The following is a 23,146-nucleotide window of genomic DNA, read 5'->3' on the forward strand; positions in this document are numbered from 1 at the left end:
TCCAGCAGCTGGGCCGCTCTGTCAGTCTGACACTCGGTGATGATGCTGTCGACTCGCTCTTCCCCCCTCGGTCGGCCTCTCTCAGCTCTGTGAGTTCATTAAACCCGGCCGCTCTTCAATCCATCAACAGTCGGTATTTTTACCCTCTGTGACACTTACGGGATATGTGTGTGTGTATGTGTGTTCTTCTATCTTTGTGAGAACCAGTCTGAGTTGTAGAGCTTTGAGTGAGGACATTTTTGCTTTGTTTGTTTGTTTGTTTAGGATTAGGGTTAGATTTAGGATTAGGTTTAGGGTAGGGTAAGGGTTTAATAGGGTTAATGGGGTTATAGTTATAGTTATGGTTATGGTTAGGTAAGTTAAAGCTGTCTTGACTCTCCGTGCTTCGTCCGTTGACTGGCAGTTAGGGTTAGGTTTAATGTAGTCAAAGGAAGGTCCTCATAAGGATATACAATATTGGGTTATACCAATATTTTGGTTTGCCAATATATTGGGCTTTTATTAAATATTAAATATTTTATTAAATATTGAACATTGGTCAGTCATGTGGTCATTGCTGATATGATGGAGGTTTCTCCCTGACCACAGCTACATAAAATCAGTTTTATGGGAAAGTGGAAATATTTTCTCTGTACATTTTATATATTTTTTTTAATTATAATTGTTCACATATGTTTTTTAGTGAACAATCAGGAAATTGTTCATAAAGGGAAACAATGGGTACTTATTTTTAACTTAAACTGAAATATTTACAGATATTAAGTAAATATTGGCTATTGGCATTGGTATTAGCCTTCAAAAACCTGTATCAGTCAAACCCTAGATAGAAGTACAAGGATGCGTGCACATCTTCTGCAGCAGCATATAAATTCATAGAGCATACATCCTATATTTGACACACACACACACACACACACACACACACACACACACACACACACACACACGCACACGCACACACGCACTCTCTCTCTCTGTCTCTCTCTCTCTCTCTCTCTCTCTCTCTCTCTCTCTCTCATCCAGACCAAGTGAGGTCTCCCCTGTTCAGGCCATTAGTCCGATTTAAGATGCTGGAATCAGCTGGAGATACTGGCCAATAGGAAGAGAGGACAGAAACTAAAGAGAACAAAGGAAAGAAGCAAGTGAAGTTTATGGTTGTGAACACCACCATTCTCTTTAAGCCAAATAACACTTTAACTACATAAATGATTGACTCAGTGTGTGTATGTACGTCTGCCAGCCAGCTGAGAGAGTGTGTGTGCAAATGGGCGCTCAGTAGATGGGTGGTCTGTCTGTTTTAAGTGTTTCTACAAAGAGACAGAGACATTAAACTGGATTTCTTCTTCTCTTTTGCCTGTAGCTGTAGAGTAAGTCAGCTGGAGTCACATCAAGCATCCAGGAATATGTTTTCCTGGACAGGGGAGCAGAACTGACCACAGGGCATCTAATGGACCAAAAATGCCAAACCACTGATTTTCTTGCTCATTTCAACTATGTGTGTCGGCAAATTTATGCCTGATGTGCATGATGTGTGTCAAATGGGCAGGAGACTAGTAACGCACCATTTGTGGCTTATTTTCCACATCAGATGCACCCATGCATTTTCTGTCATGATGGCTGTTTCCCCTCAAAAACTATGGGACAGTGTCTTTAATTATTACAATATCTCGATGAATCTGAACGCCCATTCTAGAAGTAATTCTAGGTCAAAGTTGGTAGATGATTTGTTCAGATTTGACCAGGGGAAAGGCAGGTAACAGTAAAAGGCAGGAAAACAGTTGCTTCCCTTCACATTTTCCCCAAAAACACAAAATCTAACATGACAGAAAATTGTAACGATGGCTGCCAGCAAGAAGGATGCAGTTTGTCCTTCCTGAAATTGTCCTCCAGTTGGATCTTTTACCACCAAAAGAATTGCCAAAGAAATACTGAGATCTGTTTACAAGGAATCTTTAATAAAAGACAAGTGTTACACCCTTGTAGAGAAGATAGACACAGACACATAATACACACACACACTGTGTCAGAGTTGGTCTTATGTACAAACACGTGGTTCAAGCGGATCCCATACAAACACATATGTGCACCGCACACACACACACACACGCACAGGGAGAGAGAGAGAAAGAAAGAGAGAGAGAGAGAGAGAGAGAGAGAGAGAGAGAGACACACACACACACACGGAAACGCACACACATACTGCCAAGCCCTTCAAGGCCAATCCAGAGGACACACTGTTTATGCTGGATTTTTACTGCAGCTGTAATTCAAAGGAGCTGCCGTTGTAAATGTAAAATATTTCTAGAATCACCGTAGTTCGTCTTGTAGTGACAGAAATGTCCCTGGTATGGCTTTAAGGAACTGTACTAAACCATACTTCATCTGTGGTACCGTGCAAAGGTAAAATTTAGAGTTATTTGGAACCCACAACACCAAGGAAAGAGTTGTCATAAAGGCATTCGACAGTGCAGAAAGACCATACATTTATACATTTGGCAGGAAATTGTGACTGTAGACTTTGATTGGTTATGGTCTGCTCATAAACACTGCATTTGCATGACATTATGACACTCACTTTAGGCGAAAGTAAGGGAGAAAAGTACATTACAGCATGTTCATGTAATTCAACCCTTAAGCTTCATGCTCTGAAAATATTGAAATAACTGACTGGAAATCACAGAAATTGGCTCTGCAGATTGAGAAAAACACTACTGATTATCTTCCATGTCCAAATATCCCTATGCTTTTTTGGCCATTGGTACAGTATACATTTGTACACAAAGGGAAAGGCTTGGAATGCTATAATGCATAATGATGTGACGTGATTCAGGCTGTCCCAGTGCGCAGCAATGATCCGCTGAGTGGGAAGAGAGTCTAAAATCCCCTCATCGAACCACGGCAGCAGGACGATGCAACCAGCTCCATGGAAATGGATGCAGAAGAAATAGGAAGACGGGAGCAAAAAGAAGGGAAAGGATGCGAATGGCGAGGGGTGGTGAGCAACGTGGATGAAAAAGAAACACAAGGAGGCAGGAGAGAGCAACAAGGGTAAAGGCCAAGAAGAGGATGGGGGGGAGCTGAGCTAGAGGTGAAAGGGGTCAGACGCGAAAGGTTAAAGCGTTCCTTCGTCCAGCAGTTTGTTGATGCCGTGGCAAATCTTCCTCAGAGAGAGTCTGTACTCCTCTCCGTCCCCGTACAGCTCCGCCAGGAACTCGCCGTGGGCAAAATGGTTGAAGACGTGGTCGATCCGCGCGTGCGAGCGTGCGGTCAGGTGCTGCTCGACCAGGGCGTGAAGCAGGTCCCTGCACTCCAGCAGCAGCTCCGACAGAATATTCCTGTCAAAGGTGTACTCCACCTCGTAGAAACTGACCGCCGTCATGGCCGCCTGGTTCATCTTCTTCTTGAAGCGCTCCACCGTGTCCAGCTCGTCGGGGCTGAACTGGTGGTTGCGGTAGAGGATGCCGATCTTCAGGGCGATCTTGATGACGTCCTTGACGATCTTGTGGGCCTCCTTCTTGCTCTTGGTGAACTCGCGGCTGGCCTTGTAGAGCTCGTCCAGGATCTCGCTGCTGGTGTCGTCCGTCAGCATGTTGGCCACCACCATGGTCGCCATCTTACTCAGGATCTTCTTCTGGGCCTGCAGGGCCAGGGAGCGCGAGTTGAAGCTCTCCTGGCCTGCTGAGAGAGAGAGTAAGAAAGAGAGAGAGAGAGAGGGAGGGAGAGAGAGAGAGAGAGAGGGGTTGGGGTTAATCAAAATTCCTCTGTGTGTGTTTATCCTTTCAAAGGGATTCAAGACCAAGTCAACAGAAGAAAAAGGAGACCTCAACCTCCTGAAGTAACAGCTTGTCATGCACTGATACTTTAATACAACTTATGCAGAATCACTTGTCATGTAGGCCTAAACATAATATTTTTTAATATGCTAAAGCTGCACTAGGCAAGATTTAAATGTAAAAATACACTAAGTATGATCCTAAATCTGTGGGATTGCAACAGAGTGTCCCATCCCCCCTTGATTGAAACTATGTAGATTTGCCTTATTTGTCCAGATTAAATTCTAGTGTCAGGTATGTATACACTGAGAGTGAAACATAAACTTTCTCCTAAACTGCAGTGAACGAGCGCTCTGTCCAGATAAAGCTGGAATCACCAACATTAGATATTTTGCCTCTCTTGTCCCTTTGGCATCTTTTGGTATAAAGTGTTTACAGACCATCCAGGTTGGTAAACATGAGCGAGCTGTGTGCAGTTTACTGACGTGAATCACGTTACATGATTTCTGGGTATTAAAGTTCAAACTGTCACTGCCATTTGGGGCCGCCAATGTGCGAAGTTGCCCTTTAATAGGAAGAGTTTTCTTCCAAAAATGAGATATCCACAATTTAATGATACTTTTTACAGCAGGTAACTGAACACTTACAAACAGATGGGATCTTCTACATTTAAGAGATACTGAATGATAAAGCTCAGGTAATTATTTGTTCCAAAATATATGTATAACAGTTTTAGAATAGAACTTTTCATATAATACTGTCTTGGATCACAGCCTGTAAATTCTGAGTATATTTATATTCTTGAAACAGCTTATTTACAGATGGGCAAACCCATTGTAATAGAAAACAGTGGTCCATTTTTCTCCTCCTCTCATAGACATTACAACTATAAGCACACCCTTTATATTAAAACAGTCCAATCCAAACACATTAAAACTCATGACGTGTGTCCTTGTATAGAACTCTGTAATTGAAAATGAAAAAAAAAAGTCCACTCCTAAGTTTTGGATTTTGGTGGTTATTTAAAGGAATAGACCAATTTTTTTTTTCCAGCAATAGGCTCTTTGATGAACTTACTGTTGTGCAACAAGAAGATTGGTAGCAGTTCTCTCTGTGTTCTGTAAATAGTGAGCTACAGTGTTTTTGAAATGATCCAAAGAAGCTTTGGATGATTCAGTTTGTTATTCTGCACCATAGCTAAATCAAAACTGGATACACAGAAATGAAGTCGATTAAAGAGCTTATCTGTCAAAAAGCTGATGTTTTACTCTAAGTTGAATTATAGATTGAAAAGTAACTCAAAGGAGAATTATGTTCTAAATGAGAGAAGGCTAAGGAAAACCATTTTTGAGCAGATGAAAAGCCACATTCTACAGCAGGGCGGCGTCCTTCCTGGAGCTGGCAGCGGTGCGGTGGGCCGAGCTGCCAGAGGAATGACTATCTGCTCTGGCTAACATCAAACAGCTGCCTCGGTGTGATTGAACAACGATAAGGACCACTCTGCTTAGTGTATCTCCTCCACATGTCCAGATTTATCATCCTGTTAGGCCGTGTCCCACTGTGCGAGCGCTGTCGCCATTTATCATAGAGGAGAACATCAAAGACCGCCTGTGTCTTCATCCTCAGCGATGCCAGCAGGCTAGCGTGTGTCGGTGTGAATGTGAGGAGTGGGAGGATAGAAAGGGGTTTTATTTAGGTGCCACCCAGCTACAAATTACACACCATGATAACTCCTATTATGATTAAAGCCAAGGAAAAAGGGCTTCACTTTTTTCCTTGTTCCCTGGGCACATCGTCAGCCTCTTCCTCCTCCACATGCACATCCACAGAGAGAGAGAGGGAGAGGGGGGGGGGGGGGGGGCAGAGAGAGAGAGGGGGGGGGGGGGGGGGGGGGGGGGCAGAGAGAGAAGGGGGGGGGGGGGGGGGGGGGGGTCAATGCCCAGTGGGCTCAGCTCTGGACAGCAGGCGATGAGTCTAAAATCAAAAGAGGAACACCTGCTTTGTTGTCATTATAATTTTATTAAAACAGACAGCTATGTGACCATGCAGAATCCACACTATTGCCATATCACTTCAACAGTGTGCCTCTTTTCTTTGTGTGTGTGTGGGTGTGTCTCTCTGTGTATGTGTGTGTGTTATTTTAACATGTAAAAGGCTGAATGCTGTAGAGAAACTAGGAGAAACCCTATCCTTGCTCTTACAAACCTGACATTTCGTGTGAATGTACAGGCGTGACATTTCATGTGTTGGTCTGAAACAAAGTGGCATTTCATGTACATACAATTAGCCGACCATAACATTTAAAAGCTAACAAGGCAAATGTCTTTGTCCACAGTCATTTGCCAACACGTAGGATCTGATGTACCTATCCTTTGTACTGTTCAGCCAGGTTGAGCGCCTACGCACAAAACTAGTTCGCATGTTAGAAGAAAGAGCGTGTGGGTGACAGGGCTATGAAGTCGGTTCCTTCATCACACCTCTACAAGGATTAAAACTAAATGGTCACGCTTTAGTTGAATACACCAATGTTGATACTCAAATTCCTATCAAGGGACTATAATGTTTCACAAAAAAGTCTATTGAGTTTCAAGTGATACTCATAAATGTAAGAAAAGTCATTTATAGATATTCAGTGTCTGGACTAGGGGTACTCTTAGGGTTAGGGTTAATATAAGAAATAGGATCAGGCTAAGTCTGGATTTAGGGTTAGGGTTACATAGTCTGTGGAGATGCACCAAATAGGCAAGTGAGACTTTATTAAACATCTACTTTTTGTCACCTGATAGTTAGTTGACTATTCAATTAAAGAGATGTTGGGTTGTGTAGCTTCCTGGCCATGATACAACCCCAAAATTGGTGATTCTCTGTAATCAGTTGTTTCGGTAGAGACGATTGGAGAGTTACATTTTTTTCTCTCTCCATTCGCAGCCATTATATGGAGGAACAGTTCTCAAAATCACACTTCTAGCACAAATGCGAACAAAGCAGATTCTGACAATATATAAAAAAAAACTAGCCCTGTTGCTCACTTGCGATTAAGATAATTGCTTTCTTTATGTTTATTAACCTTTCAGTTTGATCAAGTGAACAGTGATTGGAGAGAGAAAAAAAAGGAAAAATTCTCCATCGCCTCTTCATTGCCTCTCATGGAGCCACGGAGCAACAGATAACAGAGAATCGGTGATTTTGGGGCTAGATAATATCCAGGAAGCTACACAACCCAAGGTACTACCAAGGTTCAGCATCACTTTAAAGTCTTATCAAAGTCCTCACATGCCATGCACCCTTGTCTCATCACCCAGCAAGCCTACACTCACCTACAACGCACAAGACCACAACTAACATATAGCCACCAACATCTCATTTCCACACTCAACGATTTCAATCTGAACAACAATAAGCCAACAGGATGGCCTGACCCTCCAGTCTGAGCAGTTCAGAAACCGCACAGCACCAACAATGCAAAACTAATGGTATACAAATGGAAAGTGTGGCCTGCTGAATGGATACGTTGACACCACACACATAGGCTGTGAACCAATACAGTAATTTGCATGATGTTTGAATAGCGACACCAGGATATTTAACTGCGGTTTTCATTAGACAGCTCTGTAGCTCTCATCAACAGGCTCTCTTTGTCGCTGTCATTTCCTGTTTCTCTGAAGCAGCTCTTTGTTCCAGTGGGCCTCTGATATTCAGAATCCCTACTAGATGGATTTGTGAGACCCTGGCAGGCTGATAAAGGTGATGCTCGCTCCATAAAGGCTGCCTTGTGACACCGATGGGCAAGTACGCTATGGATTCGAATCATACCACCATGTGTGACTAGTCTACTTAGAAATGAGCGCAATCTTTTCTCTTCTGTGTCATTACATAACCAAGATTGGTCTCTGATTACCGTCGCCATAAAAGAGCCCAGCTTGACCTTTTCTTTTTTTAGCACCGAACAAAAAACACGACTAATTATCCCTCTGCCGCCCCCCCACCATGCAGCCCAAGGCCTGTTCCTGCGCGTCGGCAGGTGGCCATCGATTCGCTTGCCTTGACCCCTGTTTCGAGCCTCTCTTCTCATCCCAGAACGGCGAGGAACGCGAGCGAAAATGAAGGAGTGTGGGTAAAAAAGAAAATTACTGTGAGGAACGGATGTGAGGCTGTGCGAGGTGTGAGTCAGAGTGCTGGGGAGGGAGGTGGGTGATTCAGAGTCTGGTCCGAGATTTTAGCACATACAGTAAGTGAGGGTAGATGATTACGCGTGTCCACATTGAGACGTCCAAGCTCACACACAAACACACACACACACACACACACACCCTCTGTAGCCTGTCACCCGGTGACTGAGATGAGTGACATGGATGAGCCACAGTGTCAGAATAAGTTAGAGAAGAGTACAAGCTGTCAAGGGAGAGATGGCTGGAAAACTGTCTATATTCTCTGTTATTTCTCTCTTACCTACTCATTATTTTCTCTGCATCACTCATTGTCAAGGGTAAAATGTTCACAAAATTAACTTATTTTTTCTCATATAACACCTGGGAATAAGTAGCTGAAACAAACACAAGCAGAATTCTCATTTAATTTCTCAATTCATACACCATCGGCCCATCAGAGCGGTTACATAAGAGTGTTTTGGGAGTTTGTGGAGTTTACTTTTAACATCAGGATTAGTAAGGTGCTCGCCGCTCTCCAGCCGTGGCTGTTGACTAGACAGTCTCCCTCTGTTCCGCCTGATGTTTTTAGAGCGCTGAGTCAACAGTTTCTGCTGCGCTGCATCAGAACATACATCCAGAGTGGAAAACATGGAGCCCGGCCAACTGGTAGCAGTAGCAGTAGGTAGCGCACTGCAAAAAATGTCCATCTCAACAAACTCACTCAGCCTCATATTCTGTGAGCCTGTAATTATAAGGTTGCATCTGGGTGGAGTGCAGTTCTGAGATACTGAGCATCAAAGATTTGACATCCCAGCTGGCAAAACTGTTATGTACTGTCTATCTTTTAAAACATTTAACCCCAAAAAGTTCTTAAAAAAAATACAAATAACACCACACAAGCATAAAGTGACATCCAAAGATCATGAATATGTGGATAACTCAATTTTGATTATAAAATCAAAAAGTCAGATAGAGCCATGTTCCAAGTCTACTCCTCAGTCTTAAAATCTTATTTTTCTTAAATCTCATCTGTGAAAAATTATGCCAAATTCCATTCCTTTCCAAATCAGTTTCACCTGTTTGAGGAATTTTCGATAATCAAGTGCCAATACCTTGGACAGAAGGTGGGATAAGTTGGCAGGAAAGGCAGGAAAATTGATTCAAGACAATTCTTGAAACAAGTTCACTTGCACAGGAAATAAGATAAAATGATCTCACCCCATTGGCTCATTTTTCACTTGTTTTAAGAAAAATAAGATTTTAAAGCTCGATACTAGATGAACTGACTTGTTAAGAAGCACATTTCCTGCAGTGTGCCGGGGAGCGGGGCAGGGAGACGGGACCTGAGGCTTGTTTTGGTCCCGTTCCAAAGCAACCAGAGGAATGAGCCATTAGCAGCACCAGCAGCTAACACTAACTAGACTGACTGGCCTTTACTGAGTCAACGCTGGAGGCACTTGTGGGCTTATCAGCCGGAAGACTGCTGGACACACACGTCAGGCTGGAGGAGCAACTGTGTGTGAGTGTGTGTGTATGTGTGTGTGTGTGTGTGTGTGTGTGTGTGCATGCTTTCATGCTCACGTGTGTGAGACAGTGTGCATATATGCAATTGCATGTGTGTGTCTGTGTGTATATTTTAGTGGGGTTTTATGTGTGAGCTAGTGGCACTCTCCACAGCATGTGCTTCAGTGTGTGTGTATCCATGTGCATGCCAGTGTATGCATGTGCATTTGCGTGTTTTGTGTGTGTGTGTGTCTTCTTGATCTCATGTCAACTATATAAAAAAAAGTGTTGTCAGCACATTGCAATAACAATTATTGATCTAATATGTAAAGATGTATAGTGATAATAAAAGGGATAACTAAATCATTCTGATGTTTCTATTCTGATTTTTAGTGTGTGTATGTTACTTGTACCTGGTTAAGCTGTTAGAACTAGCAGTCGGGTTCATTATACAGATTTTGGGTTAGGATAAGATTTGAACCATTGCAAACGTGAAAACAGAAGTGTCAACCACAATGTATTCCGTGCAGGGACCCTTTTCCCTGGTAGGGCTCAAACTTAAGTCTTTTACATGTTAATAAGTTAGCCAACTTGTTTAGCCATAGGGTTAGGTTGGTTGTGTGTAGGGTTAGGGTTAGGACGCCGGTTTTCTATAGCAAGTCTATAGGAAGTGCAGGTGTCTATCATGTGTATATGTGTACAGTCTGTGCTGTAATGTGTGTGTTTCCACTCATTATCCACTGCTGCTGGTCCATGATGGCAGCAGAACAACATACACACACATGAACACAACATGCCTCACTGTCAGTGGAACTGATCAAGATTATTATTATAACTAAAACTAAGGTGAAAGCTAGGTGCTAAAATACATCGCAAAAAACTCTACTAAAAGAACTAAAATAAAATAAAACATTCAGTACATATTCGTTTTTGTCTTTTTTTTATGTGCAGGGTAAAAAAATAGAATTGGTCCCAACTTTTAGTTAGTTGAGGATATATTGAAAAATGTAAAAAAAAGAAATTGGATTTATTGCTTGTATTACACAATACCTGTTGCATGCATACACAAAATACCTGTTCTGAACTTGTATCATCATACCTTTAAAACATACCATCCCTTCCAAAAATACTTACTAAACTAAATACTTGTAAAAATAAATTCTAAACTTAAAAAAAACAAAGCCACAATGACCAAATAACTAAAACTCAGCTGAAATTGAAATAAAAATGGAAAACTATATACAAATAAAAACTAATGAAAAATCCCAAACTATAATATCCCTGTGACCAATGTACCTGAAGCCCCGGGCTGTAACCTTATTTTCTTTTGGTTATTCAGATTTATTTTCTATTCTGAGTTAATTTGGCTGAGAGTCATTTGCTGCTTCCTAATAATAATGTCATCATGATGTTTTTGCTCTGAACCGTTCAGAGCTTCTAGACAGAGCAGACGTCTCTGCTTACGCACAAGCTCATGGCCATATCAGGTATCTGGAGAACACACACACACACACACACACACACACACACACATGCACACACACACACACACACTCCTTGATCACCGCTTCCCTATTTGGAGTTGCTAATGACAACATACTCATGTTTAGTATTGGACCAAACCAGGTCACCCTCTCTCTCTGTACTGACAGACACAGGTGCATGCACGCACAGGGGCAAAGACATGCTCACACACACCTACACACACACGCACACGCACACACACACACACTCACACACACACATTCACACACTCCCATCATCAGTGGGCTTGGACAGTAGCCTAGCGTGACTGTGTAAAGGTCACAGAGCCCATCTCACTGATTCACTGATGATGGGTTTGTTCATCTGGATAAACTTCATCTCTGTGTGTGTGCATATGTGTGCGCTTATTTCTATCTATACAGAGTATATCCAACCAAAAAAACAAAACAAAAAAAACAAACCTGTATTTACTATACTGTGGCCTGCTTAGCACCTGTCAGTTCTCCTGCCCCTAAACATTATTAGTGCAAACAGCAGCCAGGAAACGGACAAACGGCTGTCCTGTTGACGGACAGCCTGGCTCAGAGATGCAGAAAGGTAGGAGAGGTTAAGAGTGTTTTTGGTGAGTGATAAGCCAAACACTGAGCTACTGCAAAGCTTCCTTACAGCAGCTTGCAGTGGAAACCGTCGGCCAAATCTCCCATCGTACAGTCACTGTCCATCTGCAACCTATTTTCTGTTCACATGCTGTATAAAGTATTGTATAACTGTATAGCCAGTACTTGCTTATCTGAAATGAGTGGTTGCCAGGTCATTCTTTGTACTGTTTAAATGCTGAAACGACAACACTTTTCCAGACAATCTTTTCAGATATTTTCCTTTTGTGAAGAGGGCAGATGTACAGCGTGAGTTCCCTGTTGCATTATGTTCATGCAGTAAAAAGTGGGACTCCTACAGTGGCTACATACACATCTCACATGCTATACCCTGAAGTGAAAGAGTCTAACACCCTTTGAAACCATTAATACAGTCCATCATCCATCTGCCACACCACACAGCATTGCCATTTCCCAAAGCACACCAGAACAAACAGAGAAAAAAAGTCAACAATGTATCAATACCAAGAAAATGTCAGAGAAAAAAAACCAACTAAACAAGAAAGTGACAGCTTGATTTCCACTTCTTTTGCTTTAGCCTTTTTGTTTTGCTTTTGGTTCTCCAGCAGAGTTTCTCCGACTGCATTTACAAGGCTGGAGGAAAACAATGGAGCGGGTCATTCAGCAGCAGTAAAGGGGTTTTAATAGCCTGCAGGGTTTGTGTTTAGCAAGAGGCCAGCGGACTGGGGCAGAGAGCGCTTGACACTGAGTTCTGCCAGCTGGTACTGGAGCTTTATTAGTGTAGCTGGAGGAGAGACGTATACATTTTTCATGTGTCACTGTCAGGGCTGCTGGCTTCTGACTTGTGGACCAACTATGTTCAGTATCAGTCAAAAGTTTGGATGCGCATTTTTCTTTATTTTTTACTATTTTTCACATTTTAGAATGATAGTAAAGACATCAAAACTATGAAATAACACAAATGGAATTATGCAGTGACAATGTTTTTTTTTAAACAAATCAAAACTATCTTATATTTTAGATTCTTTAAAGTAGTCATTCTTTGCCTTGATGGAAAGGTAAAGGCTTAGGAAATAAATTCATACATAGGCATCAACTTCACTATTTATATTTGTCTAAAAAACTACTTTCAAGCATTTAAGCATAAGCCTTTAGATCAAAAGGCTTTAAGATTATGACTTAATGCAATGAAAGATAATGAAAAACATAGTACATTCAATCAAGTGTGCCCAAACATTTGACTGGTAGTGTACATAGACACACACATAGGCTAAATACTGACATACTGTATGTGCAGATACGTCCGTGCACGTAGAAATACACACATAGACGTAGGCCTACATACGCAGAAGAGCTGCATGAACGCTGCCCAGCCGCTGGTATAAAGACGGGCTTTGTCGCTTCACGTCTCTCTCTCTCTCTCTCTCTCTCTCTCTCTCTCTCTCTCTCTCTCTCTCTCTCTCTCTCTCTCCTAGCTCTAGACCTGGCATGGCTCCTCACAGGGGTATTTTTGACTCCCACTGCTCAAATCAGAAGATGACTCAAACATACCGCCCCCTGCTCTCTCTCTCCCTCTCTCTCTCTTTCTTTCTATGCATGTGTGTGTGAGTCTGTGAGTAAGTGTGTGTGTGTGCCCGAAAGGGATGAAGGTATCTGGGGAGGAGTTGAGATTGAGAGATATATGGCTCATGCAGAGAGAAGGGGAGAAAGAGAGAGAGAGAGAGAGTGAGATACAGTGTGGTGCGGTGAGGTGCATTATTCATGACATGTAAAATCTGACTCTGAGCCAGTTTCCAAAGGGTATTCTGGTGCTCAAAGAGGTCATTCACCATGTCATTAACAGCTGCTCACAATGTGGAGAGGCATCCGGACATTTTTTGGTTAATAAATAACTCTCTTTTAACATCTTAATGACCTTCACTTGTGTTAACTGAGGTTCCAGGGTTTAAAGTTCATTCCCTTTTGGTAGATGTGGATCATTTATAGTGTCCTTGGCTAAAACTGGAGCACCTAGGCTAGAGCTTAGTTATGCTTTACTGGAAGAATGTGTAATTGCAGCAGACACAGATTCATTCTCCTCACAGATCCCCAAGGCTTGAAAAATGCATACACATCCACTTGGTGTAACACTTGTGACAAGACAAATAGGCATCATGACTTTTGCTGTCCTTAATGTGTTATGCAGGTGGTACCTGTCTCTAATTTAGCCTAGTTCATGATTTTATTTGTCCCAAATGGGAAACCTGGGTGCAGTAAGGCATAATACACAAGCACATACTCACAGCAGACAAAATATACAGAAACAAATGAGAAACAAAGAAAAAGATACGTCACATGAACAACGTAAAGTGCATAAAAACAACCGAGAAAGTGGAGGAATGGGGGGGGGGGGGGGGGGGGGGGTCTATCACGTACTAAAAAATGCAATGTTAATAAAGTGCTACATTCATTTTACTGTCGCAAAAAATAAAAGGTTAGTTAAAGGTCTGTTTCTATGAGTCACCTCCTTTCATGGCTGTTGTGTTAGAAGGCTGTGGGAATTTAATGCTGATTAGAGGCTGATGAATAGCAAGCGATTGCACTGGTGTCCCAGGAAAACCACACAGCAAATGCAGCAAATTCAACAGAATTAAATATGCCTTAGGACGCTCTCTGTAATGGTCAAAATTGTGAAACATGACACGGAGGGCAAAGCAGGCTTTGACTCAGCATCACCAGCACATGCATAATGGATGTCAATCGCAGAAACGGAGCGGCGAGGAGTTTTCTTGGTAACCGATGAGCAAACTGATGTATGTTATTGCGCTCATAATGAAGAAGCCAAATATACAAAATTGTTTGGAACTCGAAGTGGCAGCAGTGTGTGTGTGTGTGTGTGTCCTGGGACCGGGCTAAGTGGCTTTACTGTGACTAACAATCCAGAGAAAAGCACTTAGGAGCCTCTCTGAATCTGGAGGGATGCAAGAACAGGTTGCCTTTGGCCACCGCACAGCCTCATTTAATGGTCCATTCCTCATCTCTCTCTCTCTCTCTCTCTCTCTCTCTCCCTCCCTTTCTCTTTATTTTAATGGCCAAGTCCCTGTAGAGCTGAACTGGGGGAGATGAGGAGGAATGAGGCGGTGGCAGGAGATGTCTGACTGATTAATGTGCCACTGGCCTGATAGCCTGTCACAGAGACGGAGAGAGAGAGAGAGAGAGAGAGAGAGAGAGAGAGAGAGAGAGACATCAGTGTTTTGACCTCCACCTTTAGCTCTGCCCTTGTCCACTCTTCGGACGGACATGAGACTTTGCATGAGGACCAAAGGACTGGCTGGCGTGCAGAGGCTGAGCGGTATCGGACACATCCTGTTAGGCCTGCAGGGTCCTGTGGGATGCCTGCCCTTTGACCTCTCCTCCGCTGTAAAGCTAATGTCTTCACCAGCTGTGGGTCGCTGACTTCTGCCATTGTTTGGCTAGTAAAAAGCCGGGCCACGGTTAGCTGGTTAGCTGGGCATGGGAACTGGCTGGAGGCTTTCTCCCCACTCTGCCTCCTTCCTCTGGGACCCGCTGGAAAAATACTCTGCCACGTTCATCAGTTGACAAACCGGTGCTATTTCTGATAATGGATGTTGGTTTAAAGAAGTATCTGCAACATTTTCATATAAATAAATGTCTGTTTTTCTACTCTTTATTGATGACTGATGTAAGATGCAGTTCATGAAAGCTTTTACATTTGCTCTTCTAAACACCTGGTGTCTGGTGGGCCTTTCCCATGGATGTATTGGGTCTTTCCTAGGAAAAATCCTGTGATGCATTTTATGTTTCCAGCAGTTTGGAATAAATAGAAGAAAAACTGTTAGTTAAGTAGAGCAGCAATAGCCACCATGACTGAACAAAGAAGAGAGTGCCACCTACAGAAAGTCAAACTTCATCAACAGACAAAGATAGACTGGCCATACTCTTTGATTGACAAGTGTGCAAAAACATCACAGTAATGAGCACTAAGCACCAAACATGTCGCCAAAATAATAATAATTAAAAAAGCACTTAATTTACCTAAATTGCCACTTTAAGAAATGATTCATAAGGCAGTGCCACTTCATTTATAGAATATTGGTTTTGAGTATGTGTGCGTCACCGTGCTCATTTGTGTGTGTGTATGTGTGTGTGGGTCAGTGTGTGTAGGTGTGTGAGTGTGTGTGTGTGTGTGAGGGTTGTGTGTGTTTGAATACTTTGTTGTGTGTTGTGCTCTGGCACAGATGGCAGTGCTGCTGTAATAATCTCACTGGATTGCTTGTAAATGTAAACTATAATGACAGACAGTTCTCTTGAGCATTTCTCTGTGTGTGTGTGTGTGTGTGTGTGTGTGTATGTGAACTATAATGACAGACTGTGTGACTGAACCTAATAAAAACAGAGGAGTATAAAATGCTCGGCCTTTCCTTGCCTTTCCTTTCCTTTCCTTTCTCTGGCCTGGCACCCAGACAGAAAGTTCCCTTAACTTTTTCCATCTGAAATGAAGCTATTTAGAGAGAGAGAGAGAGAGAGAGAGAGAGAGAGAGAGAGAGAGAGAGCTGGCAATATGTACATTTTCATTTCACACCATTCAGTCAAGCTTAATACAAGCGAAGAGAGTTAAGTGGAAAACAGAGAAAGAGGATGGCTCAAGTGTTTGTTTGAAATGCTTTGAATGAGCGCAGAGGCAAAATAAAAAAAAATATCCCCAGCCATTCTGAAACTCGGCAGATGTGTCATTTCCTTTAAAAAGGAGCGTGGAGGAGTGATGCAGAGAGGGACGGAGGAGGTGGGAGGGGGCGAGAAAGACGGAGTGAGAGAGAGATATGGCATCGTGGTTCCATATTTCACTTGTCTAGCTTCTGTCAAGGTCCCTTTACATCAGACATACGAGGCAAAGTGACACTGGTCCCACACAACGCACAGTCTTCTCACTCCCACTCTCACTCTCTCTCTCTCTCTCTCTCGCTCCACACTCTCAGCACTAAGGGTTTGGCTTTAGTGTGCGTCTTTGTGTTTGATTCTCCAGCCTCCCTTCTCTTCTTTTTTGTCCATCTCTTCCCCTTCTGTCCGCTTCTCTCCAATCCGCGCCGGGTTGAGAGTGAGTGGCAAGGAAGTAAATGTTTTCCGGCCTGTGTGTGACTCGCTCCTCTCATAGACCTCAGCCAAGTCTCAGCATGCCGTGGCATCATTTACAAAGAGACACACACACGTGCACGCACACACACACACACACACACACACTCACATGCACAATCATCCCCAGCCCTGCCAGCTTTCCCCATAACTTTGGCCTCCTGGTTTGTTTACTAGTTCATCCACTCTAACCGAGTTTACGTAAAAAGTGAGGCTCCGGGGAGCTAAGAGCAGAATCACTTACAGAGAAGCTCACACTGTCACTTTATTTGTGGTGTGACGTCATAAAAATGTCCTTATTAAGCACTAAATATGTGTCAGTCAAAGGTTTCTGTTGCTCTGGATGGAGTAGTAAAACTGGAAACACTTTGAGCTTTGGCCCTGAATGTCTTTACTGCGCATGGGAGATTTTAGTGTGAAGCCTTAGACTGCTGCTCTCCTACTTGGCTGCCACACCACCGCTAACTAATGACCAGGAAATGACTGTGGTTCACACACACACAGGCACACACACACACACTCACACACACACACACAACACACACACACACACGTTTGTATATGTGGTATTATTGACTACATTCATGCCCTAACCAGTAACCCAAAACTTAACCCTCTCCACTGCATGTCTAGTCTAAACACTTACCCTAACCTCAACCTAATCCTAATTCTAATATTATAATCTAATTGTAATCTAATAATTCTAAACCAAGCTCTAAACCCTAAATCCTAAACCTAAACCGGCCTCTTAAAGAAGTTAGAAAATGCCCTAACTTTGGAAGATTTTCCTCATCTGTCTATCCTTGTGAGGAAATGCATGGGCATCATAAGGATAGAAATACAAAAAACACACACACACACTCACACACATATGCAGCACAGCTAGTATGTACAGAATTCACAGCTCCAGATACCTGCGCAGGCAGTACAGATGACGCTCCTGAACCTCCCTAACTCTCCACACACTGCCCTCCCTCCAACAGCTTGCCTCTCTCTCTCTCTCTCACACCAGGCGCCACTAGTTACTGTTGGCTCTGCAATGAAACCACAGCCATCTCCTCCTCCTGTGTGAGTCTATGAGGCCTTGTCAAAATGCCTCTGTGGTCTAATTCCATGTTTCAGTAATGGCTCAGCCGTGGGGAAACAATTCTGTCTCGAACTGTCCCACAAACACCATGGGATGCCTCGGCATTGAGTCAGCACACACACTCTCGCATGAGCATACACAGGAAAACGCACACACACACACACACACACACACACACACACACACACACACACCGGTGAGGGACTTGGGTGTTTACGACTCAGAATCTTTCGCTGCAGCTAGAGGAAAAATCACTTTCTCCTGAGTCGTCTTTTCCACTTACGGACTCCCTCCCTCACACTCCCATTTTTTTTTTTCTGAGTTCATGTTTCAATTTTCCAGAGCCAGCTCCTGGTGTCTGGCAGTATGTGTGTGTGCATAAGTTTTTGTGTGTATGTGTGTGTGTGTGTGTGTGTGTGTGTGTGTTGAGGGCTGGGGTGCAGTGAGCACTCTCCATCTGTAGGCCAGATTAAAGGGAGAGAAAAAAAAAATCAGGGATGCATGTGTTGGGAGAGTGTAGGACCATATTTGAGTGTGTGTATGTCTGTGTGTCTGTGTGTATATGTGTGTGTGTGTATGCAGCTCTGGCCCACTATGCCAGTCTCTCATGTGTAAAGCATGTGGCCAGTCTGCCAGCATGGCAGTCATGAGGCAGAAGCTCTCCTCTGATTGCTGGGTGCTGCCGGCCTCAGCTCTCTTCTGTCTAATGCAGAGTAGTGAATGGCGGAGAAATGAAGTGTGTACTTTTCTGCGGTTCCATCTTTGCAAAGTCTTACCAAAGTGTAGATTAGCGGCAGTTAACACGGGCAATCCGATTCATTCAGCTTGTTTGTATGTGGATGTGAGAGTATTGAAGAAGATCTCCTGGCCGAAGAGGAGAGAAGATCTTTTGGCTCCGTTAACCAGTCATCAGCTCTGATATCAGTTGTGTCATCAAACAACATCTGCGCCGGGCTCTTAGTTTTGTTTATAATAGAACCACATGAACCCTCATGTCCTTATGAATCTCACAGCTGTTATTACAACAGCCAAACAGCTTCTCTTTTCGACAATTCTGCTTTCCATAGGAAATTTGAAGTAAACAGACACGGCTGGAAATAGATCTGCAGATGGCAGATTGGGTTGTGGTGTTATAGTGATTTGCATAGCCATGCTGAGTCAGCCAAATTGAGACAGTGCACTGGCTATTCACTATCTTTTGACAGTGTGTATATAAAAATCTGACAGTTAGAATTCAGGAGTATCTGCAAATTAAACGCTCAATTTCAATATCCTGAATTTGACACTGATGGATTAGGGGAGACTTGATGTAGATGTTTTGCAACATGCTACTCTCTAGTTTCTGTTGAGCTGTGGATTGGCTTTCTCCACCAGACTAGGTGTGTCAATGGTCAGCTACTTTGGTTCATAATAAGGTGTGGTCCTCTCCTCTCGTCCACTGGAAGGACAGGATTGGTGTGATGTGTGTTTGTGGTTATGGGTATGGTATGCTGGTTGGATGATTATGAAAAGGAATATGTGTGTGTGTGTGTGTGTGTGTGTGTGTGTGTGGGTGGATGTATGTGGGTGTGTGGGTGTGTGTGTATGATGGGAGGGGGCTCTGTCATACAGTAGTTACAGCTGAGCTCCACACATCGTAGCTGGTGTGTGTGATGAGACTCAAGAGAGTGTACAGAAGTCAGTGGAGCACAGAAACAGAAACACACCAAGGACAAAAGACAGGCTCATTGCTCTCTATTTCCCTCTAAGGCTTTCTCTGTCACGTCCCTCCATATAGTCCAAATCAGGGCTGTCACATCAAAACCTCATGTCTAAACAAATAAATTTTAAAGGAAAAAACACTTTAACACTGTTTAAAAACACCTATTGGTGATGTGCCTTGCATTTCTAGGTTTACTTAATTGTTTGGTGCCATATTTTTCTTAGATGTTCAGCTATCTAAAATATCAAATATAAATGTCTATATAAAAGGTTTTGGTGTCAGCCCCTCAGAATTAAACCAAGGGCTTCTTTATGGACCATTATACAATGACGTTCAACAATCATATAGGGAGAAATACAGATACCAATTTCTCCATAATGCAATGAAGCTACAGGACATGCTGCTTTTTGAGTAAGGGTCGTGACTCTTGCTTTTTCTTGACCGGAAAATCTCTCGTTTCGCTGTTGCTATCGCTCTCTCCACCTACGTGTATAACCCAGAGCTGAATGGAACAGGTTCAGGCCCGTTCTATGGGGGTTGTTGAATGGCATTCTGGGAAATGCAGGAAATCACTAACTATAATAGAAGTAGATGAGGCAGGTTGAGGGAAAATGTAAAACGTAAATTTTAACACTTCATCACAAAATAACTCCTGGAATGCACTGAACATCACAAATTGGTGATAAATAACAGTGAAAGTATCCAAGGGTGGAATTTTCCTTCAAGAGAATTCAGAAATATCTTACTTTCAAATTGTCCCCATTTTTTCTCAGCATCACCCTTTCCTATCTCTGTCTCTTTCTAACTATTCAGCAACAACAGCCAACGTTACTAGCAGTGCGTTTGTTACTGGCCTTTTGTTTGTTCAGTGTGAAGGCGCAGCTACCAGCTGTATTACACCCAGACTCTAAACAAGATTAAAATGCCACAGAGAGAGAGAGAGAGAGAGAGAGAGAGAGAGAGAGAGAGAGAGAGAGAGAGAGATGTTCGGGTTGGGAGCTCTGCCGCTATCAGTATTCAATTTGCCTGTTCTGTAATCCTCCCCTGTGCCAACCAAAATAACACTAAATGCCAAATCTAAGATGTCGATCTAACTTGCTAACAACATCCACCAACTGCTCATGGGCAGATGGGAAGGTTGAAGGGTCAAAGCCACCCAGAAAAAAATACACATTTACACTGTTGAAGTTTTCTGACAGAAGAATACATACTGTAAATGTGTAGAGAAATCATACATCCCTCATATCCAAGAATAAGGGTCATGTTTGTGTACAGCAGCGTTTTCAAAATACACCTGTTTTCAAAATACTTTTCGCTTTGGCAGGACATTGTGTGACCTTTTAAAGCCAACATTACATTGTTTTTAGGCCAAAAAACCAACGAGCCTACAGTAGATAATTCATCTTACATTAGAAAGACTTGGCCACATAACAGTGATGGAAGCTTTAGATCATAATGTCTGTAGCAAAATCTTTCCATGATCTACTTCTGGGTCTGGGCCCAGTCTTTGAAAAACACACTTCACATGAATTGAATGTAAAATGGATGAAGCCTCTTTCTCTACAGACTGGCCTGGCCACAACGCACCAACCACGGCTTCGTATGAGAGTCCTGGTGGATGTGCACAACCTTGAGCTGTCTACCTGCGTTCGGCACATAATAGAGATATCTCGTCACTTACTGAGGGTGTGTGCAACGCTGTCTGGCTTGTATAGCAGGGTTCCTTGCCCTTTTGCAGATGAACAAAAAGACAGACAGACAATGGGCCAGATGGACAGACAGATGGTCAGAGATCGACAGAACATCATGAAAATGCAAAGCGTTATGCTGTGACAGAAACAACAACAGGCAGATGACCACACTGTACAATCCCCATGACCATCTACAGTGTTGCATGATCACTAACTGGGGCAACAACATGCACCGACCGATAGTAATCAAATCTACAATAGATCTGACTATAGCACACAAGGAAAATATATATCTGTGCCTGGCGGAAATCAATTTGAGAGACCTATAGTACTCTCATAGAGGATACAGTCAGTCAAAACTTCAGAATACACAGAAAATAACTGAAGCAATTTGAAAAAAAAAAAGAACAGAAAGAGGTAGGGTTTCCATTTTTAGATGACATAGAGGTATTACAGTATGCAGTATGCTCTGCTGTTTTATGAGAGGCTCCTGGAGACGCGTGGACAATCATTTTGATTCATGATGTTTGAACGCTAAGTTATCTCTCCAGAAGGCTGTTTCATCTCCGGGCTGGAATTTTCTCCAGGATCACAGCTCACTAAATTCACGACATTCTCAGAATGCTGGGAAATGTACAATTGGAGCCTGTAAACCTTTAGGAGTGCTGGTGTTTGTGTGTGTGCTTTTGCATGTGTGTATGTCCGTGTGTGTGTGTGTGTGTGAGTGTTTTTGAACTTCTACAGAGCTATATCTCATGATCGCAATAAATCTTTGCCCTGTGCTCTAACACCATAAAACCTATCTTAATACACAAGGGTAGAAATCTTTCCAAAACACAACCGCACACTGCTTAGACTACTTTCTACTGTCGTTACTACACATTTTCATGCTCCCTGGTAGTGAGATGGACAATCTAAGGGGGAGATTTCAGCGTCCAGGGAGGCTGTGCTCCCCCTGCAGCTGGATGTGTTGATGAGCAAACTGGCCGCACGTGTCGGAGCTTGCCTGCTCCGGATAGTCAGTGAGCCGGCTTACAGACGCACGCACAGCGGGACTCCGCCAGTCACCACGCTGGCATCAAAGGTTGAATGTATACATGCATGAGAGCTCACAGCAGCGGGTCTGACACTTGGTGTGTGTTCGCCTGGAAATGGTAATCATCACAAGTAACAACTACAGATATCGGATAAACTGACATGTGAAAGCCCCTCGGAGACTGGTGGGAAATCATGTGATTCTTGATGTTTGGACACTAAAATCGTCTTCAGGACAGCCTACCTGCTGATCATTGTAAGTACTGTACACAGTCTGAAATAAAGGCACAGAGTTGTACCTTTTACCTCTGCTAAGTACAGCCGACAAAAGGTTCAACTCTGCACATTATTTTTTCGGAGGGTGTACCTGCTCAGAATGCTGGAAAATGTGGAAATCTGCAACAAGAAGCTATAAACCTTCTGGATAAACTGTCTTGGGATGCCGAAATTTACTTCCTCCAAGTCTAACTACCTCAACACATGAGCAGATGAGTGAGGTTGTCGTTTAAGGGGGCGAGCGAGAGACTTGATGATTCTTACCTGGAGAGAGGTCTCCCTCACTCTGCTCTCCGGAGTCTGAATCCATCTTCCCCTGCAGGACACACTGAGGCTGCAGAAGCTCTCTGGTTCGCTCTCCTCTTTCTTCTTGTTCTCTTTCCTCTCCAGGGAGCCTTCTGATTTCTTTACCCCCCCCAAAAAAAGCAAATCTTTTTTTTTTTTTTTTCTTTTTCTTCTGGGGAGCTAAAGTTCCCCTCCCAGCCTGGATCACTGCAGCTGCGAGAGGAATGCTACTGGGCTGACTGCTATTTGCTGAGCTGTCCTCCTTTTTGCTCTTTTTCTTTTTGCTCTCTTTCTCTCTTCCTCCCTCTCTCTCCTCTCCAATGCTGCGCTGACTCCCTCAGTCTCCCTCTTTCCCTCTTCCTCTCATCTACTTTCCCCGTTTCTGATTGCTCCCTCCCCTCGCTCCCTCTCGGT

General features: G+C 43.2%; 1 protein-coding gene across 3 annotated transcripts; it reads right to left on the reverse strand.

The window, feature by feature from the left end:
- Positions 1 to 1,972: 1,972 nt before the first annotated feature.
- On the reverse strand, positions 1,973 to 23,085 carry tnfaip8l3 (tumor necrosis factor, alpha-induced protein 8-like 3). 3 transcript variants are annotated; one of them, XM_071528815.1, is made up of 3 exons: positions 11,595 to 11,631; positions 7,731 to 7,742; positions 1,973 to 3,678 (listed from the first exon to the last, which is right to left on the reverse strand). In XM_071528815.1, the coding sequence occupies exons 1-3, from the start codon at positions 11,629 to 11,631 to the stop codon at positions 3,113 to 3,115; spliced, it is 615 nt and encodes a 204-aa protein (XP_071384916.1). In that variant the 3' UTR covers positions 1,973 to 3,112. The 3 variants fall into 3 exon arrangements, with proteins under 3 accessions (XP_071384916.1, XP_071384908.1, XP_071384900.1); XM_071528807.1 differs by lacking the exons at positions 7,731 to 7,742; positions 11,595 to 11,631 and adding an exon at positions 22,712 to 23,085 and having other exon boundaries at positions 1,973 to 3,675; XM_071528799.1 differs by lacking the exons at positions 7,731 to 7,742; positions 11,595 to 11,631 and adding an exon at positions 22,712 to 23,085.
- Between the last annotated feature and the right edge of the window lie 61 nt (positions 23,086 to 23,146).

This window comes from Centroberyx affinis, unplaced genomic scaffold, assembly GCF_046629955.1.
Source record: "Centroberyx affinis isolate AG114_WGS23_722 - 3 ecotype Tasmania unplaced genomic scaffold, CSIRO-AGI_Caff_v1 ptg000122l_1, whole genome shotgun sequence".
In the NCBI taxonomy this organism is placed as follows: domain Eukaryota; kingdom Metazoa; phylum Chordata; class Actinopteri; order Beryciformes; family Berycidae; genus Centroberyx; species Centroberyx affinis.